Here is a 25,176-nt window from a genome sequence, read left to right as displayed (position 1 = left end):
TGGTGGTATAACACTTTATTCCATACTGCAGCAAAAATGACCCCATTTATGGCGCTTTATGGATATCATCCACCCTCCATCACATCATATTTAAGAGAAAATTCCAAGGTTCAAGTAGTGGAAGATCACATCGAGCATCAACAAAAAGTTCTCCAACTCTTAAAGGATAACCTCACTTTGGTGCAAAATAGAATGAAACAACAAGCAGATCAACATCGTAGCGAAAGACGTTTTGATGTAGGTGACTAGGTATTTCTACGGCTACAACCATACAAACAAATGTCCCTCAAGCAAGCTAAGAAGGATAATAAATTATCACCGAAGTATTATGGTTCGTACAAGGTGTTGCAAAAGATTGGTACTATGGCATACAAATTGGAACTCCCTGCATCTTCCCGAGTGCACCCAGTTTTCCATGTTTCATTCTTAAAGAAGGTTATAGGTGACAAGCTCCCAGTTCAAACAATATTGCCAGAGCTTGACAAGGAAGGAAAAATCATATTGGAACCTGAAGCAGTCACAGAAACAAGAACTCGACAGTTGCGAAATCGATCAATTTCAGAGTATCTCATCAAGTGGAAGAACTTACCCGCTGAAGATTCTACATGGGAGGATGAGAATTTTATACAGAAGCATCCAAAACTACTCAAGCGTTGAGGACAACACTTTTTTGAAGGAGAGGGGCATGTTAGGTCCCTATAATACTAGTGTATTCCCTTATTATTATTGTCATTGTACCCCTTATTGTTATTGTTGTGCCCATGTGGTCCCCATATTGTTATTTTTGTGCCCCATAGAAGCCCAATATTGTTATTGTTGTGCCTTACATTATTATTGTTATGTCGACTCTGATTATATTGTGACGCTTAGACCCCTATATATAGAAAGGAGGTCTTGTCATTTGTATCATCCAAGAATTGTTCATTTGTGTAATGTAAAGGAGGTTTCCCCCTCGAAGAGGCTACGTTTTAAGTTGTTGATCTATCTCTTTCTTCTATTTTGTGAGTTGGTTGCATAACAAAGTAAGTGCTTTTGCAAAGCAAGAGCAGATTTAGCAATCAGAATAAGGTTATCTGCATACAAAAGAAGCGTTATAACGAAGATTCCTAAATGGATACCGTCACCCCCTTGAAAAATTAGGCACTCTTCAAGCTTGTCAAGACTCGATATATAAACCAAAAAGGGTAGGAGACAATGGGCAACCTTGCTTGACCCCGATATCGCTTCTAAAACTTTCAAAAATGTCTGTTGAAGTTCTAATTTTGACTTTCACCTCTTCATACAGCCTATGCACAACTGCTCTCAAATGCCTAGGAACCCCGAGTTCCTCCATTTTGTGCCAAAGCTTATCCCTAGGAACCGTGTCAAAGGCTTTTCTGAAATCAACAAAGCAACAAAAGGATTCTTCCTTTTTCTCCCAAACTTTTTCAATGATGTGCCTTAAAGTTATACCATGATCAACTATGGAATGTTTAGGTCTAAAACCTGCTTGCCCTTTAGCACGTTTATCTCTTTCTTCTGCCCACTTGCTGATTTTATTTTCTAACATGCTTCCAAATAACTTTGCAAACAAGGGGTTTATCATTATGGTCCTATAATTGGAGGGATTATTGACGTCACCACTCTTGAAAAGAGGTATTGCCAGACTAGTTGTCTAATTTGTGGGGAACCCCTGTTGTATGATGTTGAAAATTTTTGTGATGTGAGGTGCAAGAATTTTTAGGCCCCACTTTAAATACTCTACTTGGAGTTCAGCTAAGTCTGTTGCTTTTCCAACAGCCAACTTCTTGATACCCATCTCTACCTCTTGCACCGTGAAGAGTTGTATCAATGTTGACCAAGGGAGGAGGGTCAACCTTGGGATCTTGTTCATAAAGTTGTTTTGCATAGTCGAACCATTTAGAAGCTCTAATGTTGTTTTGTTTTACATGTAAAATGTAAAACAAACTAGTTATATCTCATAATGATGTCACTACACATAGGGTTCAGTTATCATGTGGTCATGTGCATTACGGGATGTGTCACATCTGTCTTTTATGTTGTTCCCATCAATGGAGTGGCCTTCTCATTCTTCAAACCTATACGGAATATGAGACAAGGTTGTCCACTTTCACATTCTATTTTTGCTGGTTGCAGTAGGGCTCAGTTGAGCAATATCGGAAGCAAAATGATTGGAATACTTAAGAGGGGTAAAGATTGGTAATTCTGTGTTTCTGACACATTAATTATCAGTGAATGATATATTGTTGTTCTCCAATGGTTTAGAGAGGAAAGCCTGAAAAAACAGGAACTCCTCAATCTCTACTGTGTAGCTATAGGTAGGGAGGTGAATGTTCAAAGGTCAGTTATCAGTTTCAATATAGAGACTGAAGCACTCCCGAATGTATTGTTTCCTTTTAAACACTTTGATATATGAGAAGGTTTCAAATACCTAGGTTCCAACCTCAAGCCAAATGGATGCAAAGGAAGTGACTGAGGATGTTTGCCAAATAAAATAGACAAAATGATTCATTTCTGGTGTAACGGGTGGCTCTCAAGAGGGACAGATTAACCCTTGACAAGGCTGTACTGGAAGCCATACTAGTGTACTGGCATTTACTAACTTCGGTTCTGAAGCGAATGCTTGAAAATTTCAAAAGCTTTGTTACAATTATGGAGTGGTAAAGGTGAAGATGGTGTGTGTGGGGGGGGTGGGGGAGGTATTCCTGTTGGCAGACCATAGCTCTTCCAAAAAGCAAGGGAGGATGGGATTTGAAGTAGATACCGTATTGGGGTAGGCTCTAATAGTAAAGAGTCTTTCGAATCTCTTTATAAAGGAAAGTCTTTGGAAAGTTACCATACTTCAAAAGTACATAGCCCCTACTTCTTAACTGGACTGGATAGGGATTAAGAAAAGCATTCAGAATGTTTCAAGTCAGTAGAAGACCATGTTACTGACCATTCTTGTCATTGGAAACTTTCTTACATGGAAGGTTGGCAATGGGAAGAATGTAAGGATAGTCTCAAATTCAATTATGGTGTTTGGTGTAGACATTTTGAAATTCTCTTCATTACAGAATATTTAGCAATACCATTTCATCATTATTAGCAACATATAACAATAGTGCAGTATAACAGAAAGGACCCATAGAAGAAAAACAGATACAATAAGGACACCAGTATTTAGATCGGAGAGCAGGGCAAAACCCCACAAGGGGGAAAACCCAAAATCAATTCTTCTTATTTAATATCAAGAGTCCAGCAGAAAGAGATACAATAAGATGTAGAACATCAAGCCACCTAGGGCTAACAGCATATGCTTGCCCAGCAAGCCTAATCAATATCACTCTGCTGTCACTGGGCCAAGTCACTGTCATAATCAAACTGTCAAAGTCATGATGCCAGAACAGCCATGTAGGTACTATCATACTATCATCAATATACTGTCACAAGTGTTACTGCCATCTTTATACAGTCATGGACATGCTGTCATACAAGCTGTTATAATGGTACTGATATGCTGTCATACAAGAGTAGTCACAAAGGCAGTTATCACAACTGTCACAAGAGGAATTGTCATGCTGTCTCACAAAAGCACTCAGAACCCATCCCTTCAGTCTTCTGCCTGTAGCCTTACCTTGGTCTTGGTCAAGCCTCAGATAGTGGCCTCCTTATCTTCCTCAAGTTTGAGCAACCTCAGACCTGCAGTTTTGTCTAGCCTGGACCTGCAGCCTAGGTCTCCACAGACCTGCGGCCTAGTCTCTTCAGTCTTGCAGCCTAGGTCTCCACAGACCTACGGCCTAGTCTCTTCAGACCTGTGGCTTTTTTCCTCAGTCATTTGGACCCTCAACTCGGACTCCTGTAGCCTTAAACTTGTATTCATAAGCCTCAGATGCTGGCTCCTTTTAGCCTCAGACGTCACATTAGTTGTGCCTCAGTTATGCCCAGAACATTCATCCTTAGAAGCCTCAGATATTCACAGAAATCCAGACCCTCCTATCTCAGATAATTTGTCTCAGAACTCGGGTTACTAAGCCTCAGAGATAGGCCTCAGATGTGCTTGACCGAATTCTCATTTGGAGGACAAATTGATGCTTATTTATAGTGATGAGAGCCAAGGGACATGTCCCTTGAGGTGGGTATCCGACATAGGAGCCGACCCATTAATTTTGACCCAATCTTAAATTTCACTTTTAATAATTCAAATTAAAATATTTCATTTTCCCTCCAAGAAGCCGACCTTGATGAATTTGATATTTCTTTTGTCCAGAAATAATTCTTTGTCCAATTTTGTTCCATTAGATGCTGGATCAAATGGGCTAGGGCATTCTTCCCTAGCTTCCCATCTTTAACACTTATGTATCAACAAAAACCTCTGTTTAGGGTTTCTTTGATGGTGCTAGACAAAGCCAAGATAACATTAGCAATGTAGGAGATGTTTTATTTCTCTCTAACGTGCATTTAATTAGATCAAGTCTGGGCTAGGAACTGCATCAAACAATTATGTTGAAATGATGACCCTTCATCTTTCTTTTTTAAGATAGCCATGTACAAAGGGGTTGGGAGCTTGTAGAAACTGTAGATACATGGGGATTCCTCCTTGGTTATCTAATGGTTGAAAAGAGAGATTCAAATTCACTACGTTCAGTTGGAAGATTTGGAAAATCAATTAAAAGAGGTATCATCCTTGTTTGAGTCTATACCATACACTCATGTATATCATGAACACAATTTGTTCGTTGATACCGTTTCAAAAGGACGGCAGGTTGAAGGTAGACTATCTACTTTGGAAGAATCCATCTTTGGAACCTTGACACAGTCAAGATCCCCAGCATTATGATTTGAAGACTAGTTATGAGGAATCATTCTCTCTATCTTTGTTATTTTGTATTTTCAAATCAATATGTAATTGTCTCAAGACTGTCGTGAGATTTACTTTAAAAGGTCTATTTTTTGAGGATAATATCCACAATAGAATGTTCGGGGGGCTTATTACTTCGAGCTATGATCTTTTGATCCATGTGTTTTGTGGGTAAAGAAGAGAGCCTTTTACTTCCACATTCTTTTCGATACATGCCTAGAGCACATAAAGAATGTCATTTCCATTCTCACCCTTGAATATAAATTATAAATTTTTCCATGGAAAAAAAAGTTGTTTCTGGAGTGATCGAGTTTGACCAAATCTTCCATACCCTCTCCATGAAATCTAGCACTGACCCAACTGATGAGTGATCAAAGTTGACAAGGTCTTTTTTACCAAGTCAATCTTTGTCTCGCAATCACTTCCACATGAATAGACTGTATCATGTCAGCTCCAATGCCCAATTGACCCTACCACCAAAATACTCCACCACAATTTCTAGTCTACTAAAACTGAACCACATTAGAGATAGTGTTGGTGTGTTTGTGCCATCTCTGCACCTACATTCTTCTTCCCTGTACCTTTTGCAATTAGCAATGAATAGCTTTCCATATTTTTTCTAACAAAATATTCTAGCTCCTAACATGTTTTGAGCTCGAAGCCAATTGACAGAAAGATCAGTGTTGGAATTGGTCCACACCTGTCACAAGATTCTCTCCCTCTGCTACCTATAGATGTGTCTGATTATGCCAACCTCAATCAAGGGCCACAATGAACATAAATAAGAAATTGAATACCAACTCTAATTTGTCTACTTAGTGTGTTGGACTTTATAAATTTTGGAAAGCCGCTGTCCAGCACAAGAAAGTCATTATTTTCTTAGCTTTCAAGAATTGGCCACTAAATCTCAACTAGCCAAGATTGGCAATGTTCCCTCTGTGTTTCTTTTTGTAATAAGGACAACAAAATAATTTTCCATCGTTCTTTCTTTTTTACAGAAGTCAAAGCGTCATGGCAGTTGGTGGAGAATTTGTGCACTCCCAAATGAAATAGCCGTTGTTTGCTGATATAAAGCTAAAGAAGATTATGCCCTTCTCTCTGATTTCTATACTACATGGCAGAGTTAAGAAATGAAACTATATATTTATTGGGGAGGGAACAAAGTCATGCTATAAATGGATGTTTCCATATTTGATAGTCTCTCTCTCTCACTAGTATTTTCATCTTTTTGTCCAATTCTACCACGGAGATGCAAATCCAAGCCCATTGAATGGCAATGAAATTAGAGAACTAGTGCAACCTTATTACCATGAGGCAACGTGCCTTGTACAATGAGCAAAATGTCACTACAGAAAGCCTTTGTGTGTACAAGGGGAAAGAAGTGAAACCAGTCTTACCACAACCCAGTGGCAGTGTGTAGGCTATGAGATGAGGCACACTCAATAGATCTTACCACCTGTACACGCCAAGACAAAGAAGCCAAAGTGTGGCTGAGAAAGACATGTCGAAAAACAAGTACCCTATTGTGAACCCAATCATATCACTTCGGTTGGCTAGAATATAAGATGGAGGTCAATGATTGGAATCTCCCAATCCCCAACGGATACACTAAACATGGTTGTAGTCCCGATAATCATGACTAGGATTTCACCACAAGTATTTGGATTTTTAATGCACCAATTTTGATATCTATGCACTTAGGTGGTGCATTTCACTATTAAACTTATTGATCTTGTTTGACAACTAAGTTGCACGAAACGCCGAAATGTTTCACAGTTTCCAAAACAGGGACGTTTAGAAATGTCACCTCCCAAAAATGGAAACATCGGCCGAAACGTCAGTTGAAACCAATGTTTTAAAACTCCGACTCCGACTCCGATTCCGACTTGGCTGAGGGTCGACTCCGACTCCGACTTGGTCGAGGGTAGACTCCGACTCCGACTTCGTCTCTGTATCAACTCAGTCGACTCGATTTGAATGACTTGGTCATTGTAAAAAATACATTAAATATTTAACTTTTTTATAAAAAAACATAATTTTAAAGATTTTCATTCATGTTTCCAAACATGAAGGTAGCTATAGCCTATAACATCTATTGGCATGAGGTAATGAGTCTATCAAGGAACATACTAAAGCTCCATATGCAAAAGATTTTGGTCATATATTCACTCAAGAGAACAAGAGTCAAAGTCTGGTTGAAGATTGAATTATGAACTAATAGCACATTAAGTTGGGACTTGGAGAAGTAATGAAATGCAAAAAGCAAAGATGACAACCTGAAGGACCTGTTGTCTTTACTACAATCATTGACATAAGTCATATAAATTCATAAATCTCATAAATAAGACCATATTTAGGAAGATAATTCCTCTATTGATCAGAACATACATAATCTTGTTCGAGAACATACATAATCCGAGGGTGGTACAGTGATTTGAAATGCGATCTCAAGAGTCAAGATATGAACTTAGAGTACATCGATGCAGTATGTGCTAAAACTTAAGAATGGTATGATGATTGTTCTTCATTTATAAATTACAACAATTGTTGTCTTCCATCAGAAATTTTGGCCTCTTTGAAACACTTGATGTTAACAGGCCGCAGTTTCCAATCCGGCCGAGTAGGCTCAGACTCGATCGAGCCGGCCGGGTTAATACCGAGCCGGCAGAGTTGTTAGACAACCCGACCAGCCAAACTGTTTCATAGGCCGGGTTGCTCGGGGAGGCTCTGGCTCAGAGCAACTCAACCGATTCGGTTCCGAGCCGGCCGTTTCTGAAAACACTGGTTGAAACGCCATATATGTCTAGATATATATAAAAAAGGGTTATAAATAAGTGAATAACACATTATCTTGCAAGAAAAAAGGGAATAAGACCCATAGATGACAATTTAGAAGGAAAACCAAGTCTATATTAACTCTCATACATGATTACATGATGGTCGAGTTTCAACCGAGTTTCCGAGTTTTGGGTATAGATACGGCCCGAAACGTCGGGTTCCTAGAAATTTCGTGCAACATAGGTTGACAACTATGATGGGTGGTGTCTGACAACTATAGCATGTAATTATTGCATATTATTTGTAATCAATGAAAGCTATTATTGATTATAAAAGTGTTAATTAGAGTGGGTACAACAAAGTCCAAGAACTACGTCTCAAGCCTCTAATAGGTTCTTGCTACCGGAAGCCCTAGACAATGATTTTCTTCCATGCTAATGTAGGGAGGCAAAATGCAAGCAGTAATAGGTCCTCCTCAAGAGAAGGTGTGAGTGTTCCACAATCTGAAACAGCGGGGACCTCATGTGAGTTTTGATGCCTTAGGAAAATAACTTGACACTAAAATTTTACTCTGTATAGGATTCCATGAGCAAAATTTGTGGAGCCTCCTTAAGGTGGCAATTAGGATTTACTCTTCAGTCCATGCTAAATCATTTGTAGTGGTGCACCTTACCCATTTAGGATTGCAACTTTGTCAGCTAATGAGAGCTTCATTTTGCCTAAAGCCTTCATTTAGAGAGGGCACTTAGTTGTAAGGCAAAGGTAGTGGAAGAACGTGTCTCCTAATCCTATCCTTATCTTCTTCAACTCTTTTGTGCTTCTCATTTTTGTAGATGCAAGCTTGTCAATCAAAAGGCTACATACAGACCCTACTTTTGCAAGGTTTTTGAAATTAACCCTAGATATTGGGCACACTCAAGAGAGAGAACAGACCATACAATTTACATTATGGGTGTACTACTATCTTTCATGGTCAAGACTCGACCCTCATCAACATGTTGACTATGGTTGTCTTTGGTAACAAAGGTTTAATGGGTCTCTTTCTCTTGTTTGTTTTAAGTTCACAGTCTTGTTTTCTAGTTGTAAGACCTGCAAGTGCTCCATATACAGTAAGCCTAACGAGTTATTTTGTGTTAGTTTAAGGAAGCTTGTTACCAGGTGCAGCAAGCATTAAGGTTAATATGCCATGAGATACATTTGACTTCCATGGTTTTCTTGGTTTAGTGTGGTTTGCTTTGGTTTGCTTTGGTTTGCTTGTTCAATGTAGCCTTCTGTTATATTGAGATAATGGAATCTATTTTCAACAAAAATATTTGAAATGTTGATGAAGGTAAAATATTGAAGAACATCTTAGTAAGTCACTACTAAATAGGGCAAGTAAACAAAGGCTACCACAAATATAGCGAACTCTGAGAAAAGAATATCAAATATGTACAGATGTAAAGCACTAGCTTTGAACTTCAACATGAGGTGCCTTTAATAAGCTAAAGTTTTATAAATAAAAGGTTGTGTTTAGAGCTAATTAAGAGGGACAAACACTCTTTGCATTCAATACTTTTGTAAAGCTTTAAAACATGAACATGAAAAAATGTGCCTCAAGTATGCATGTTCACCCATCCTAAAGTAGGCTTTATACCAGAATCGAACTATATATTGTACATCTCTGTTAACTACCAATAAAGAGTTGCTTTGAACATAATAAATACAAAGAAATTCTTACAAAAGCTTTGAATGCAGATCGATGAGCAGCTATTTCATACATGCAACATCCTGTTCATACATTGCAAAATTACAGTCAACAAGACTGTCTAATGCTTGCTGAAAATATAGGGAAAAAGCAAACATAAAGTTCAGGAATGGTAAGTTAAAATTTATCACCTAAGGACCAGATATCTGATTTGAAACCATAAGGGATATCTGCTAGAAGTTCTGGACACATGTAGTTTGGAGTGCCCACAACCTGCACATGTTAACCAAGTGTCAGTGGTTAATAAAATCCTAAACAGATTTGATTTCAATGCTTCTATAGATCACAAATCTTCTATCATTGAATTATTTTCATCAACAATATCTACATAACTATATGCAGAGCTTCTATATTTGGAGGCAAGACAGCAAACAAAGATTTTCAAAAAATAAGATAATTTCTCACACAAATTCAGAGTTTGCATAAAGGGCCAGTAACACAGCCAATTTTATCTAACAAACAATACCTTAACCATGGTTTACCAGCAAAACAAATTAGCCATAGCTGTTTGCATCTAACTGTATGGATCTTTCACTATTATCTACATTTCACTGCTCCTCAATTATTGTTTCAATCTCCAAGTAAGATGTGTTGTTCCCATCATTACCAGGTTTACCTCTATGACCTAGGAAACACGGATGGTTAAACGGAGGTTTAGCTTGAAACGAGATCATTTAATCCTTGTATGCATAATCATGATTGAACCTCAATTCTTTAATCCTACAATCACAAACAAACTATTAAATGAAAACATTTACATGAGACTAGCACTGCCAAGAAATTTAGGTAAACAAGAATTCGTTTCAAGCTTTATCACTCTCAAAAATCAGACCACGGTAAGCAGATTGTGCATCAGGAATTTAACCTAAATCCAAGATACCTTAAAACTGAACATACCAATCAAGATAACAGCTATTGACCATGTTAGCCTACAAACAAATACTGCTCATAATATGAACAGCAAACGCACAGATCCAAACTCTCAAAATAGCATCTGTATTCTACTAATTCTAAAGAATAAAATCATAATGCAAAAGGCTAAAATCTCTAACTGGCTTATGAACCCAGTGATGTGACCCTATGTCTGTTTTATAAACGAAGAGGCATGGGAAGATACAATGTATCTAGACACATGCAAGATAAATTAACAATTTTATTAATGTTCAACAAATGACCACAAAAGTAGGTCGATGAGACTGAAGAATACAACCAGTATGAATACAATGTTAGAGTGCAAGCACAGCTCCTAACCCTAACCCTAATTTGAACACCTAATGCACCTAACTGCATGGATAGGAGTGCGTAGAGAGGTATACCTCCTCCTAGAGATAACTGCATCATGCAAAAAACTGTTGGTGCCTCATAGAGATCTGTGCCCTCATCCTGTAATAGACAGCTCTTATGCAAGCACCTCAGATAGCCTTGGAATCTGCACCCTGTCTACAAAAAGATCGTGCATGTAATCTAGACCAAACTAGAACCGAAATAGAAACTAAACTGAAATTGGAACTTGCCAAATCTGGAACAGCACTGAACTGAGCTTTAACTGACTGGCGAAATTGGAAACATACTCAAATTAGTGCAAGTGCTGAAGCTGTGCATGCACCTTCTACTCCCCTATATAATTGCAACTACCTCACATTTTGTCGCATTCAAGAAGGTAGGCACACTTCTGCCATAATCATTGTTGTACTTGTATGGACCTGCACTAAATGTGCTCTTCCTCGTAATATTGTATGGACCTGCTACTGTAACTGTGGACTGTGTGCACCCTGGTGCTGTGGATAAGACTGTCAGAGTTAAACCGGGTAAAATCTAACAAATCCTCTTGGTAAGGAAAGTGTTCTCCAACCAATCCCAATCTCTTTCTGAATATCTCAAACTTCCCCTTTGCCATAGGATTAGTCAAGGTATTAGCAACCTGCTAATCTGTCTAGACATACTCATGATCCACTACAAACTTCTAAACTGTGTCCTAGACAAAGTGGTCCCTAATGTCAATGTACTTGGAGCAGTCATGGAAATACTAGATTCTAAAGGAGTTTGATACAAGTCTGATGTCATAGTAGACCACAATAGGCTCCAACACCTCACATGTTAACTCTGCTATCAACTTGCAAAGCCAAATAGTTTCACAGCTAGCAGTGTTGGCTACCATGTACTCCACCTCTGCTGAACTCAATGTCACTGAAACCTACTCCTGTTGTGCTGTTTTGCGAGTTCATCCTGGGTGAGCATCTATATTCTCCTAATTGCAAAAAAAAAAATCGCAAAGCAAAAGGCTCAAATCTTTAACTTGCTAACCAACCCAATGGTGTGCCCTTCACCTCTTTTATAAATAAGAGACCAGGGAAGATACAATCTATCTGGACACATGAAAGAAGCATTAGAAATGATTGTTAAACTCTAACCTTAACATCAACACCTAGTGTGCCCTGGGTGCATGAATAACAGTGCCTAGAGAAGTGTGCCTCTTTCTGGAGATAACCACATCAAGCAAATCACTGGTGCCTCTTAGATAAAATGCACCCTTGTCCCGTAAAAGACAGCTCTCATGCAAGTGCCTCAGGTAGCTTTGGAATCTGCCCCATGACCATGAATAGATCATGAATGCACTCTAACCTGAACTGAACTGAATTAGAACTGAAACAGAAACTGGACTGGACTGAAACTGGAACTTGTGAAATCTGAAACAGCATTAAGTAAGTAAATTTACTAATGTCCAACTGATGACCACAATAGTAGGTCAATGGGACTGAAGAAGAGTACAGTCAATATGACTACAATGTGGGAGTGCAAGTGCATCTCCTAAAAAAAATGTTAAAAATAACATATAGAGAGAAAGAAATCAGTGGTAGTGCTGCCACGACACATATAAGAGATGGTGGTATAATACAAAATACTCAATAGTCTACATCACAATACAAAATAATAATGGCCTGCTAAAAAGGAATGAGTGAATGAGATGGTAAGGTATCACAATGGAGCTAGAGATGTCAAGGACTTTTGAGCCTAATGACTGATGGCAATGGAGGCGAACTGGGTACAAGTTCGTTGTCAAAGTCCCCAAGGGCTAGCAATGGGTCCGACCATATGATCCTAGGGGGGTGTATGAGTGAGGGATACTCCTAGCATCCAAGTTTGGAAAGAAGAAACTCTTAATAGGTCTCTGCCCACTCCTATAGCACTGGGAGGTAGTCGGATGTGCCATGGGCACCCTGCTCTTGAGTTGTCTGGAGCTAGTCTCTCTGGTGCTCTAAAAACCTGTGAACTAATGTACGGTTCAACATTATCATATTGGTCTCAATGGTATCGATTGATCACCCCGAGGGAGGGTTGAGAAGAGACCCGGGATCTCCCCCTTTTATTGTCTGGAGCGCTCTAAACCTTTGTCTATCGCTTACGGCCCTAGTTTGACGAATCCAAATGAAAGTATAAAGTGATTGTCCTCGTAATCTTAGGGTAGGGCATGGTGTGTAGGTGTTGAGATATGTGGCTGAAAATCTCCCTGATGAAGAGAGTTAAGGATCATTGGTCTTGGTACCTGAAGAAGGTAGAGAAGGAGCCTCCTAAATCCCGATATTGATAGTGATAGCATCCTCTAATCTCATGGCATAAGGGGAACTTAAAAATGAGGTGTGTCTCTGTCTCTGGCTCCTGCGGATGACATAGTTGGCAAATCCTATCCTATCATGGTATATGGTGATACATCTCTATCCAAAGCAGTGTTATAAGGACCGAATCGGATCGGTCGGTTCAAACAGTCCGATCGTTTTGAGGCAAAAACTGGTTTGAACCAGTGACTTCAATTGTTTTTGTCTGGTTCGGTAAGATAAAATGTTGTAGAACATGGCTAGTGGGGCCTGTTTTACTTTTTTTCTATGTTACCGAATCCGTCAGCCCCAATGGCTGGATCCACGGATCCCAGTATTGGAGACGGATTCGGATTCGGATCCGCCTAGATCCGCCCAGCATTTGTCCATGTCTAAAATTGTTCGACGTCAGCAGAAAATTCCAGGTCAGCGTACAAATCACGTGATAATGGAAAAACCAGCGTAGCGAATAATTAACAAGGGAGTTGGTTGCGATAGTTCATTAATTTTTTCTTTGGTTGACCATATTATAAATTATAAGCTATGACCGTTTAGATATTCTAATTAAGTTCTACTTTTATTTAAAGTGTAAAAAAAGTGAGTTTCATAAAGTAAGTTCCATAAAGTAACTTTAATGATCATTTGTAAAGTTTTGTAGATGTTCTATGCTAAGAGCAATTTCACTTTTCTCACAGCAATCATATATGTAGATAAGCAAAATGCAGATAGAACATATAAGCGGATCTTACAGAAGACAAATCAGAAACAAGAAAAATGTATGTGTTCGTTTCGGCGGTCAACAGGATGCTTTAACCAGCAAAGTCTCCTTTGGTCAGCCAGCCCAGCATGTGTCACAACCAATGTTACACGAAGCGGGAGCGAAGCGGAAGCGCGAAGCGGAAGCGCGAAGCGGAAGCGCGGAGCGCGGAAGCGTCATTTTCCAAAAATCTAGGAAGCGAAGCGTCCGCGGAAGCGTCTGCTATATATATATATTTTTTTATATTTTTTTGCATTTATACTCAAAACTCGGATGTTGACATGGTAAAACTCGGATGTTGACATGGTAAAACTCAGGTCACAGTTATATTACTGTCTGCCATGCCATACATATTGTCTGCTATGTCATACATACTATTTACCATGTCATGCATGCCAAGGTTGTCTGTCATGTCATATATATATATATATTGTCTGCCATGTCTTCTATACGAATCACAATTAATGACATGCCTACTATAAGGGTGTACATATACTCGCATCATTACATAGCAATTGTTATAGCAACTTTAGATCATGTACAGTGCTACAAGATACTCACATACATACTCCAGCATACTTCACATCATATACAGTCATACCTTGGGAGATGGCTTGGATTATATACATACCACTTGCATCACATACATACTATGTTGTACATGCTATACACGATATATACTCTTTGCAATTTGAGCACTCCATATGACATACCTTTGTCACAGGATCATATAAACTGTGTAACGCATGGATCAAGCAATTGTAGCATTTGTCACCTCAGAACAAATCAGATCTTACAGCAGCATACTCACTGTAACATCTGGCAACTTCGAAGTATACTTTTTAACAGCCCTGGTATCTGACTTGGATCATTTTGAATGAGAAGGCACGAATTACAGATATCAGTCTCCGATCTTCTCGGACCACAGGCAAGCAAGGTTCTCTGAATAATTTGGATAAGGGGCATACCTTAGAGCCTCTGAACTTTGTTCTTCGGATCTAATGAGTAGTATAGGATTCGAACTTAGATAAGGTTTTAGAAGAGATGGAGAATGAAGGTTGTCTTCATTTATTTACCCTTCGATTTCCTTGGATACCTTGCCATAGAGCTCACAGGTAGTTCATGAAATGCTATAGGAGGTTCACATAGAGAATAGGCTAGTATCATGTCACAGGGCGTTAAAAAAAACCAGGAAGCGCATTAAAATTTTGGAATCGCGCTTCGGAAAAAATGGAATCGCGCTTCCTAGGGCGCTTCCGGAACGCTTCCGTACGGGACGCGATTCCGGCCTAGGATCCGGGGGTGGGGGGGCGCTTCCTGCAACACTGGTCACAACAACCCTCCAACCAGTAGATGAGAGAGGAAGATGTGAGTTGAGTTGTGTTCAAATTCTCACCAACTTTTCCTATATATATATCCATCAATGAGGGTGTGTGACACATCTGTTGGGCATGTGAGCCTACATTACAAAACTGGCTGACCTTGCACATATAATTTATTAAGAATAATAAATTCAAAATATAAGTTCTGCTCATCGGATTAAGACTATTTTTATATGGATTTTACACCTCTCAGAAAGAGGAATCCAACAAAAATATTAGCCTCTTAATCTGAGCATCAGAACATGGAGTTTGGACCTAGTTGTCCAAATTTAACACTCCCTCTCAACTAGGGAGAACTCCATCTATTAGTGCAATTAACATCGTGAGTCATCCCGCCGAAACTTGCTTTGCTGGCTTCTTTATTTCAGAACAGAAGTGGGTCAGTCACAAAGACATCATTCCCCGACTGACATAATCAGTCCAGAGGTCCCAGACCTCACAAATCTTGATCCCAGATCAAGTGGTTGGACCATGCCATCCTAGATAGAGAGTACGGCAATCTCTGATGCGTCCATCAGTCTTTGCTAATAGTCTCTAGCTTTTCCACACCTCATTGGCCAAATGAGAGGTACTTCCCATGAGCCCTGAACTCAATGGGTAGGATGCATACGGGGCACAGATTAAATGAGTGGCGAACCAGCTCAATAATCACAAGGATGGGGCAGAAGCATTATGAGTGCTTATAGCTCCGAGAAGCTATCCCCAAAGCCCCCCAGAGCTCCCAGAGCTCATCGTCCAACAGGACCCACATCATAGGGTCTTTCCACGACACCAAGACTCTCACGGAAGGTTAGGAACTTGACCTTCCCCAGGGGCTTAGTGAGAATATCCGCGACCTGCTCATCAGTTCCTATATGATCGAGCCTTACGGCGCCTCGCTGTACCATATCCCGGATAAAGTGGTACCTGATATCAATATGCTTGGATCGGTAGTGGAACACAGGATTCTCAGTCATACGAATCCCACTCTGATTATCACAGAGTATTACAGTGGTATCTAGCACATGTTGGAACAGCTCACTAAAGAGCTTCCTCAACCAAACTGCTTCACAACAGGCCATACTAGCAGCAATGTATTCGGCCTCCGCGGTGCTCAAAGCCACCGACTTCTGCTTCCTGCTCATCCATGAGATCGAAGCAGAACCAAGATTGAAACAGCATCCAGATGTGCTCTTACGATCCACCACACTGCCAGCCCAATCGGCATCAGTATATCCCCGGAGTATCACACTCCCGGCAGTGTATCTCAGCCCATGGTTTATCGTGCCCCGAAGATATCTCAAAAGATTCTTGGCACCAACCCAGTGAAAATGATGAGGCTCAACCATCTGTTGACTCAAAGTATTCACTGCAAAACATATGTCCGGACGGGTGTTCACTAAGAACATCAAAGCTCCTATGAGTTGACGATACTCAATAGGATTGGCCAAGATAGGCCCTGCAGCGCTGCCACTCAACTTCTTAAAGTTGAGTTCCATTGGTGTCGACACGGACTTACAGTCCACCATCCCAAATCTTTCCAAAAGCTTCACAATATACTTTCCTTGAGAAAGGAAAATCTCTCCAGGTCTCTGCCAGACCTCCAGGCCTAGGAAATAGTGCATCAGTCCTAGGTCTTTCATCTCGAACCCAGCAGCAAGCTCCCTCTTACATTGATGAATGAGAGGGTCATCACCTGTCAGGAAGAGGTCGTCCACATACAGCACTAGAATGAGAGGCTTTCCTTCCTCAACCTTAAAGTAAAGGTTTGGATCAGCATTGCTTCGAGTGGAGCCCAGCTTCATCAAGTAACTATCCATCCTCTCATACCATGCTCTGGGTGCTTGCTTTAACCCATAGGCTTTCTTCAACCTGCAAACATAAGTGTCTCGATCTTGAACTTCAAATCCCAGAGGTTGTTCTACATACACCTCTTCCTTTATTGCACCATGCAGAAAAGCGGTCTTGACATCCATCTGATGAAGACTCCACCCTTGCGTAGCAGCAAGGGCTATGATGGATCGGATGGTGGTATATCGAGCCACAGGTGCAAATATATCGTCATAGTCAATTCCTTCCTTTTGAGAGAAGCCACGGGCAACAAATCTTGCCTTAAACTTTTCAGCACTCCCATCAGATCCATGTTTAATCTTGTAGAGCCATTTAGCGGTGACAACAGATTTGTCCTTCGGTCTCGGGACCACATCCCAGACATCATTCTTCATAATAGCCTCATATTCTTCATGCATGGCATCCTTCCAGACTTGATGCTTGATGGCTTCCTCAAAAGATCCAGGTTCAGATTGTATAATAGTACTCATGGCAGCTAGATACCCTTGGTATCTACACGGCTTCTTGCTTTCTCGGAATGTTCCCCTTGGGGCAGCATGACCCTCAGCATCTTCGAGGGTGTCCCTGAGCCATGATGGCCTCTTTCCTAGAGAAGGGGAAGGATCAATAGGGTCCATTGGCCCTTCAACATCAGGCATAGTCTCATCCTGGGGTTCTTCCAGATTTCCAGGTCTTTCTTCATGGTTTTCTTCAGATCTAGGAAGATCTACTACTTTCTTCAAGGAAGCATCTTCGTCAAAAGTGACATCATGGCTTATCTCTACTTCCCTTTGACCAGGTACATAGACTCTATATGCCTTAGAAGTCTCACTGCATCTGGTTCTCTTGCTGTACCACTCATACTGCACCATACTTCACTAATCACGTTGCTCATGTCCATGATCTTATCCATCATCATGCTGCCCTCATACATCAGCATGTAGTCTCATTGCCAATCATGCTGCCCTTTACTTATTATTACATCCATCATGATGCTGTCCATGACCATAATCTGGTTCATTATCACGTTGCCCTTGATCATTATGCACATGATCTCATTCATCATGTTGTAGGATACAGAGATATTCTTTTCAACATTTCATAGCACATCAAGACACATTGTCCAAATATCACTAAAGTCGTTACCCAAACATTATTGTCATAGGAACAAATATCTTTGACATATATTATCTCCATTCATCACTTGTCAAGAGAACAATATCACTACTATGCATAACTTTCATAAGAGTAAGTGACACTACAATAAGCGCAGAAGATCACTGTCAAAAAACTTTGTCATATTGCCATATTTCACTGTCATATGTACAGAAGATGAGGTCTACCCTTAAGCTCTTCCATATATCCATTTTTTTTATTTTATTTTTTTATGATTCCAAATCATCTGCCTCTTAACAGCCCTTGTTGTCCTTCTCAAGGGACTATACTTGGAGCTTTACCAAGCATCTTCATACAACCCATTATACCAGAATTGCAAACTTGTTTAATCTGGACCATAATATCTGGCAAATTCATCATTAGAAAAGACAAGCACATACCTGTGATAGACATCATATTTCTGTCCATAAATACATTTCGGCCAGTGCACAGGATCTTGAAATTTCGGCTCTATTATATGACAGCGGCCGAGTGTGCTTTCATGCCTGCGTGCTTCAGTGGGTTCCACTATGTTAATTCACTGCGGCTCCCATCATGTTAATATGAACCTTCATATAGTGCGGATCTGCTAATATCCACACGAAAGAATTTGAGTTGCTGTTAGCGGATACCCTAGCTCATAGTAATGCGTATCTTCCATTCCTTCATCCGAGAGCGTATAAGAACTGCGTGTACGTGTCTTCACGGGTAAGGAGTCTTCAAGAACAGCGAGGTCTTGGATAGCTCCATTGATTGTGTTGTATCTTCCAGAACAATGTTACCTATATCTTCTACGTAAGGTCTCATCCTCATGACCTGTGTATAGATGAGGAGTCTTTATGCCTTGCATATAACTATGGCAGGGTTCCTTCTATCTGCGGCTTCACCATGAACAACGTCATGTCCAGCATATATATCTTATGCCTTGCGTAACCCTAAACGCGTGTATTCATTTCTATGAGTTGCTGCCCAGCGTATGTATATAAACCTGCGTGTATATATATAACTGCCCACGCGTCAGACCACCAGCAACCTGTGCAATAGATCTCTGACCACGTGTCACTACCAAAACCCGACTGCTCACTGCGTATGTAAACTTCAGTGTTGTTCTGAAGTTCTCTGTCCACGTGACAGTCCGTTTGATAACTCTGCGTTGTATTGCAGACCTCCGTCCACGTGACAATCCTTCGATAATCTGCTATATAATCTTCGCGCCGTTTATTCAAGCGTTCCACGCTTTCATAAACTTGCGCAATGGCACATCGACCGCTGTCCTATATTCCAGCTGCCACGTAACAGTCTGGAAAACCCCTGTGCAGTCCAGCCACTCCGACAGGTCCACGCACTGAGGTTATCGAACTACTGTCCCGATTCTGAGCTTATCCACCGAGACCTGCATCCCACAACCCGTGAGATGTTTTACCGACTGTGCATGCTCCCCGCTTCAGATATGAACAGCCGTATAATCTACATTCATATACAGCCTCCTTCGACCGGGACAACTTGCCAAATACATATAGATCTCAGCGCTATTACCTGAGCACCCAAACACCCATAAACCTGCGCTTTTACGTCCACGTGCTATCCTCTTTGGACTTCCAATTCGGTTCTGCACGATTACGTATGCTACTGTCCACGTGCCAGCAATCTGATATATCTGTGCAATCCAATCTGCACTTACCATATCATTCTGTCTACGTGACAGACCTTCAGCAAACCGCTCAATCAATAAGTCGATTCGACTGTGTATAATCTTTGAGACTCTATCGAGAGCTGATACCCCTACGGGCTATCTTAACGCTTCTGATATTTCTCCACGATTATACGTTCGCTGCTACCGGAACTCAGAACCCCGTATGCTTTCCTGCACGTTTACCCAAGAGCGGGCACCTGCATGTATTGCCCGATATACCCTTGTAAACCTGCGCATTCACACACCGAGACTGTTGCTCGAATTCCGAAACTCAACCGTGACAATCCTCCTGTTTAATCCGTCCGACAGCCGGCTGCATATACGTAACCTCCTGCGCGTTTATCCGAGAGCTTCAGCGCTCATATAAACCTTTGCAACCATATATGTTCAGTTGCTGCCCGAACTCTGATTACCAAGATACCTGACCGAGGATATATAACCTCCTGGCGCTGTTATCCGAGCGTTCAAACGCTCATATAACCTACGTTATCATATACCCAAACTGCTTACTCGAATCTCGTCTTCAGTCCGTTCTCTAAGCCTCGATCTACGCAATCCTTTGCTCCTCGAGCGTATTAGAGACAACTGTCGACCACATATCTCACATGAGAGACTTCGTTGGTTCCTTGATTGCTATAGATAGAGTTTGTCTTCACCTCAGCTCTGATACCATGTAAAGTTTTGTAGATGTTCTATGCTAAGAGCAATTTCACTTTTCTCACATCAATCATATATGTAGATAAGCAAAATGCAGATAGAACATATAAGCGGATCTTACAGAAGACAAATCAGAAACAAGAAAAATGTATGTGTTCGTTTCGGCGGTCAACAGGATGCTTTAACCAGCAAAGTCTCCTTTGGTCAGCCAGCCCAGCATGTGTCACAACAACCCTCCAACCAGTAGATGAGAGAGGAAGATGTGAGTTGAGTTGTGTTCAAATTCTCACCAACTTTTCCTGTATATATATCCATCAATGAGGGTGTGTGACACATCTGTTGGGCATGTGAGCCTACATTACAAAACTGGCTGACCTTGCACATATAATTTATTAAGAATAATAAATTCAAAATATAAGTTTTGCTCATCGGATTAAGACTATTTTTATATGGATTTTACACCTCTCAGAAAGAGGAATCCAACAAAAATATTAGCCTCTTAATCTGAGCATCAGAACATGGAGTTTGGACCTAGTTGTCCAAATTTAACATCATTTAATTTAAATATAATAATGGTTAATGGTCATTTAATTTAAATATAAAATAACTTTAATGGTCATTTAATTTAAATATAATAATAGTAATTAATGTTCTTTTTTTTTTTGCTAAAGCAAGAGTGTTTCCTTCTCATTCAATGGCTAAAAAGTTACAAAACTATGTTACAAGTCCCAGCACAAAAGTCAACGGGAGCAGCTGGTGACCGCCAAGCCTCAAAAATCAGGCCTCAGTCCCACAAAACTCTGTGAACACCTACGGCCGTAGGATCTGAATCTGAAGAACACACGGTTGGGGGGTGAAAACGGCAACTCAAAATGCCTACAAATTGACAAAAACCACAGACTTGAAAGGAAATTAAACCCAATTCAAGGGTTCAATCGGGTCTGTCTAGGGAGATAAATCCCGTGCTACTTTGACATCCGAAACCCAAGAGCCACCATAATGATCACGATAAGCTCGGAGGATAACGCATCCAACAAGCTCGATGAACTGTGGCTATAGATCTTCACCCACCGAATCCGACAGTTGAGGAGAATATCGGGCGGAGAAGAAGCTCGAGGAAAACCCGCCCGATATAGGCGGTTTTCTCTCTCTGCCCGCCGCCACGTGGTGATTGATGAATGGCATCAGAGGCAAACCATAAAAAATCGCTTGGGATCTTGGGGACGCCCGATAAACCACTAAACCACTTGACCTCTGTTTTCTTTGAGAAAGGAAACCGCTCTTTCTCTGCATCCTTCCGTCCATTAGAAATCTTTCGTCGCGCCGATGCTGAGGTCTTCTGCTTGAGGTCCTCCATTCGCTTAATTGCCCAATTGCTGCGTCTCCTTCATATTGTGATAATGCTCATTGTTTGCACACGCCGAACTATGGCATTCCTCTCACAAATTCCCTGCAGGTGTTAGCTCCCACCTGTATATACTGTGATCATTTTTACAGAGCACCCCTTCATTTGCCAGTCGGTCCGCTAATCTGTTGGCATTTCTGCGCACATGTACAAAACTTAGGGTTCTCAGGATTCTTAGATGTGATTGAATACGATGATAGACCTACAAAAGTCGCCAGTGGTTTGAGACTTTCTCTGGTGCAGAGCCATTTGCTATTTTTTTTATTGAATTAATTGTTAATTCAGAGTCAGCTTCTATTATAGTGTTCATCATATTGAGATCTCTTAGAATCTCTAAGAACTGCTCTATGGCCATTAGTTTCGCCATGTTGTTGGTAGCATTCCCTAAATGACTGTGGAAGATGACTATTATATTCCCCTTGTCATCTCTTATAGCTCCTCCATAACCCGCAACCCCTGGGTTTCCTTTTGAGGCTCCACTGTATTGAATTTCAAGTAGCCAGGGGGGGTGGTTGCCAGTAATCCTGCCTCATTGTAGAGTGTGTTGCAATCCGGATTGTGCCCTGGGGGACAAGCTTCTGTAGGCCCAAAAGCAGAAGAATGCGAGCCTCCTGGTGTGATGGAGGATTCTCAGGAGGTTGCTTCTGAATGGTATTTATAGTTTCTTTGAGTTGCCTTAGGAGCTGAGCTATTATGTTTTGGGGTGAGCCAGATTTATCATTGAAAATTCTGTTATTGCGTTCTTTCCAGACATTCCAGATTAAAAAGCCTAGTATCAATGTCCAGGCTATGTTGACCGTCTCATTCTCAGAAATTTTTTGCCTCCAATTCTTTAAAGTTTTGGAGATGTCATTTTCATCCTTGTCAGTTTGCCTGAAAATAGAGGCAACCCAGTTCCATAAGGTTGAGGTGAAGGTACAGAGGTTGAGAAGGTGATCCCTCGTTTCTTCCTGGATACCACATAACTGGCATCTAGATGGTCCCGCAAAACCTTTCTTTCTAAGATTTTCCCAAGTCAGAATCTTTTTGTGATGAACCATCCACATAAACAGCTTGATTTTCATCTAGTGAGGGTGCTTCCATAGGTCCTTCCAAATTTTATCCGGGTTTGAAAAATTGTAACCAGTGGCAATTTCTTTGGCTTCTTTGAGGTTGAAGTTGCCCTCACTGCTTCTTCCCCATCTAAGTTGATCTGTGAAAGTAGAGATCAAAATTTTCCTCTTTTCCAGGATTGTAGCAAGAGCTTCAGCCTGGGTCTTCAGAGGAGTCTCTTCACTATAAACTGGTACTTTCCATGTTCTCCATTTATCATTGTTCCTTGTCTTATCCCAAAAGTCACTGACCTTTTTTAGTCCTTTGTTGACAGTGTCCTCTTTGAGAATATCCAATCCTTCTCTACTTAAGTTGGGTTCCTACTGCCAGTTATCCTCCCAAAACCAGGCAAGGTTCCCATTTCCAATCTCCCAGAAGCTATGTTTCTGAACTAAAGCTCTGTTCTCCCAAGCATTGTTCCAAATATGGGAGCCCTGAATATGCCCAGTCATTCTGATCAGGTCCCATTCTTACCAGTCCTTTGCATATTTCTGTTTCCAGAGCTTGGCCCATGGGTTGCTTGATTCCTTCAGCCATGTCCACCAAAGTTTGGCCCCCAAAAATTTTTTGAGAGTTTCCGAGTCATGGAGACCTAGACCCCCATGAGGTTTGGGTTTGCACAGTTTGTCCCAAGCTACCAGAGCCCATTTCTTTTTTTCCTCCCCTTTTCCCCAAAGAAAATCTCTTTGCATGTTCCTGATTTGTTGAGCTACTCCTCTAGGGACAGGAAGAGCCGAAAACATGTAGATTGGAATAGATTACAGGACCGCCTTTATGAGAACGAGCCTGCCAGCTAGATTTAAAGATCTAATTTTCCATTTGCTGATTTTGTCCTTCAGTTTATTAGTCAACGGCTCCCAAACTTCCTTGCTCAGAGGTTTGTCATTGAGGTATTCCCAGATATTTGGAGGGAAGATGGTCTCTCTAAAAGTAGAGAATTCTGGAGAGGTTTCTCTGAATGGCAATATTTGTATTGAAAAAAAATACTTTTGATTTTGTGAGACTTACCTTTGTACCAGCTGCCAAAGCAAAATCTTGCAAAATTTGTTTGTAAGCTTTGGCTTCTTTGACCGTTGGTATGCCCTGTAACATGGTGTCATCTACAAATTGCTGATGAGTCAGAGAGTCTCCTTCCTGGGTGAGCTTGAGACCTTGGATTGTGCCTTCCCTTTTGGCAGAAATGATCGCTTTGCCTAATCCTTCCATCATAAGGATAAAGAGAAAGGGAGAGAGCGGATCTCCTTACCTGAGACCTCTCGAGGGCCGAAAGGATCTGGAAGGAGAACCATTGAGAAGGATAGAAAAGCTAGCAGATGTTACCAAAGCCATAACCCATCTTATCCAATTCTGGTCAAAGCCATATGCTTTTAGAACTTCTTTGATGTATAACCAACTTAGCTTGTCATAAGCTTTCGCTACGTCCAGTTGTATGATCATCCCTGCGTGCTTATTATTCTTGAGAGTGTGCACTATTTCATGAGCTTGAATGATGTTATTGAGAATTTGCCTTCCACATATCCAGTTTGCTCCTCCGACATGAGAGTTGGAAGAAGGGGCTTGAGTATGTTTGCAATAACTTTGGAGATGATTTTGTATATTACATTACAGAGGGTTATGGGTCTAAATCGATCTGGAGTCATTGCTTTATCCAGTTTAGGAATTAGGGCTATGAAGGAGGCATTTAGCACTTTTAGGATTGTTCTTGAAATTCTTGAATCCTCCACCACCTCCAGTATGTCCTATTTGAATATTTCCTAGCCTGCCTTGAAGAAGTCAACGTTGAAACCATCCAGTCCAGGAGATTTCCCATTGTGCATCTCATTTATTACTTCTTTTACCTCCTCTTCTGTCACTGGTCTGTTGCGTAAATCTTTTAATAGCTAGCAATATGTCTAAGATAGGCTCCTCTGCTATATTTTGAAAATGTTGTACCAGAATGGATTCCATATCTTTGTGTGTGCTTAGCTCTTTCCCTTGAGGATCTATGAGCTTTGTGATTCAATTATGAGCTCAATGTTCCATGGTTGATTTGTGGAAAAACGTTGTATTTCTTTCTCCTTCTTTAAGCCATTGCACTCTTGATTTCTGCTTCCAGAAGATTTCTTCTTACTGACATCTGATGTCCCATTCCTGTTGGAGAGAGTCAGCTTGCAATTTCCTATCCTTAGTAAAGCCTTCCTTGATAAGAATTTGGTTAATTTTCTGTAACTTTTGTTCCACTTCTCTTTTGGCTTTAAAAATGTTGCCAAACTCACTTTTGTTCCAATC

The 25,176-nt window shown here is 40.7% G+C and overlaps 1 protein-coding gene across 3 annotated transcripts in view; it reads right to left on the bottom strand.

Moving 5' to 3' along the window:
- LOC149218983 (uncharacterized) overlaps nucleotides 1-25,176 on the bottom strand; it is a 78,475-nt gene that overhangs the window by 41,800 nt on the left and 11,499 nt on the right. For all 3 annotated transcript variants that reach the window (XM_089384193.1, XM_089384190.1, XM_089384191.1), the window contains 2 exons: nucleotides 9,497-9,578; nucleotides 9,339-9,388 (listed from right to left, as the gene is read on the bottom strand). In XM_089384193.1, the coding sequence (XP_089240319.1) occupies nucleotides 9,339-9,388; nucleotides 9,497-9,578 (132 nt within the window). The remainder of the gene's footprint in view (nucleotides 1-9,338; nucleotides 9,389-9,496; nucleotides 9,579-25,176) is intronic.

Source organism: Pinus tabuliformis, chromosome Q (assembly GCF_031772625.1).
Source record: "Pinus tabuliformis cultivar Carrire ecotype Pingquan chromosome Q, CPIR1, whole genome shotgun sequence".
Classification (NCBI taxonomy): domain Eukaryota; kingdom Viridiplantae; phylum Streptophyta; class Pinopsida; order Pinales; family Pinaceae; genus Pinus; species Pinus tabuliformis.
This window is presented reverse-complemented; position numbering and strand designations above follow the sequence as displayed.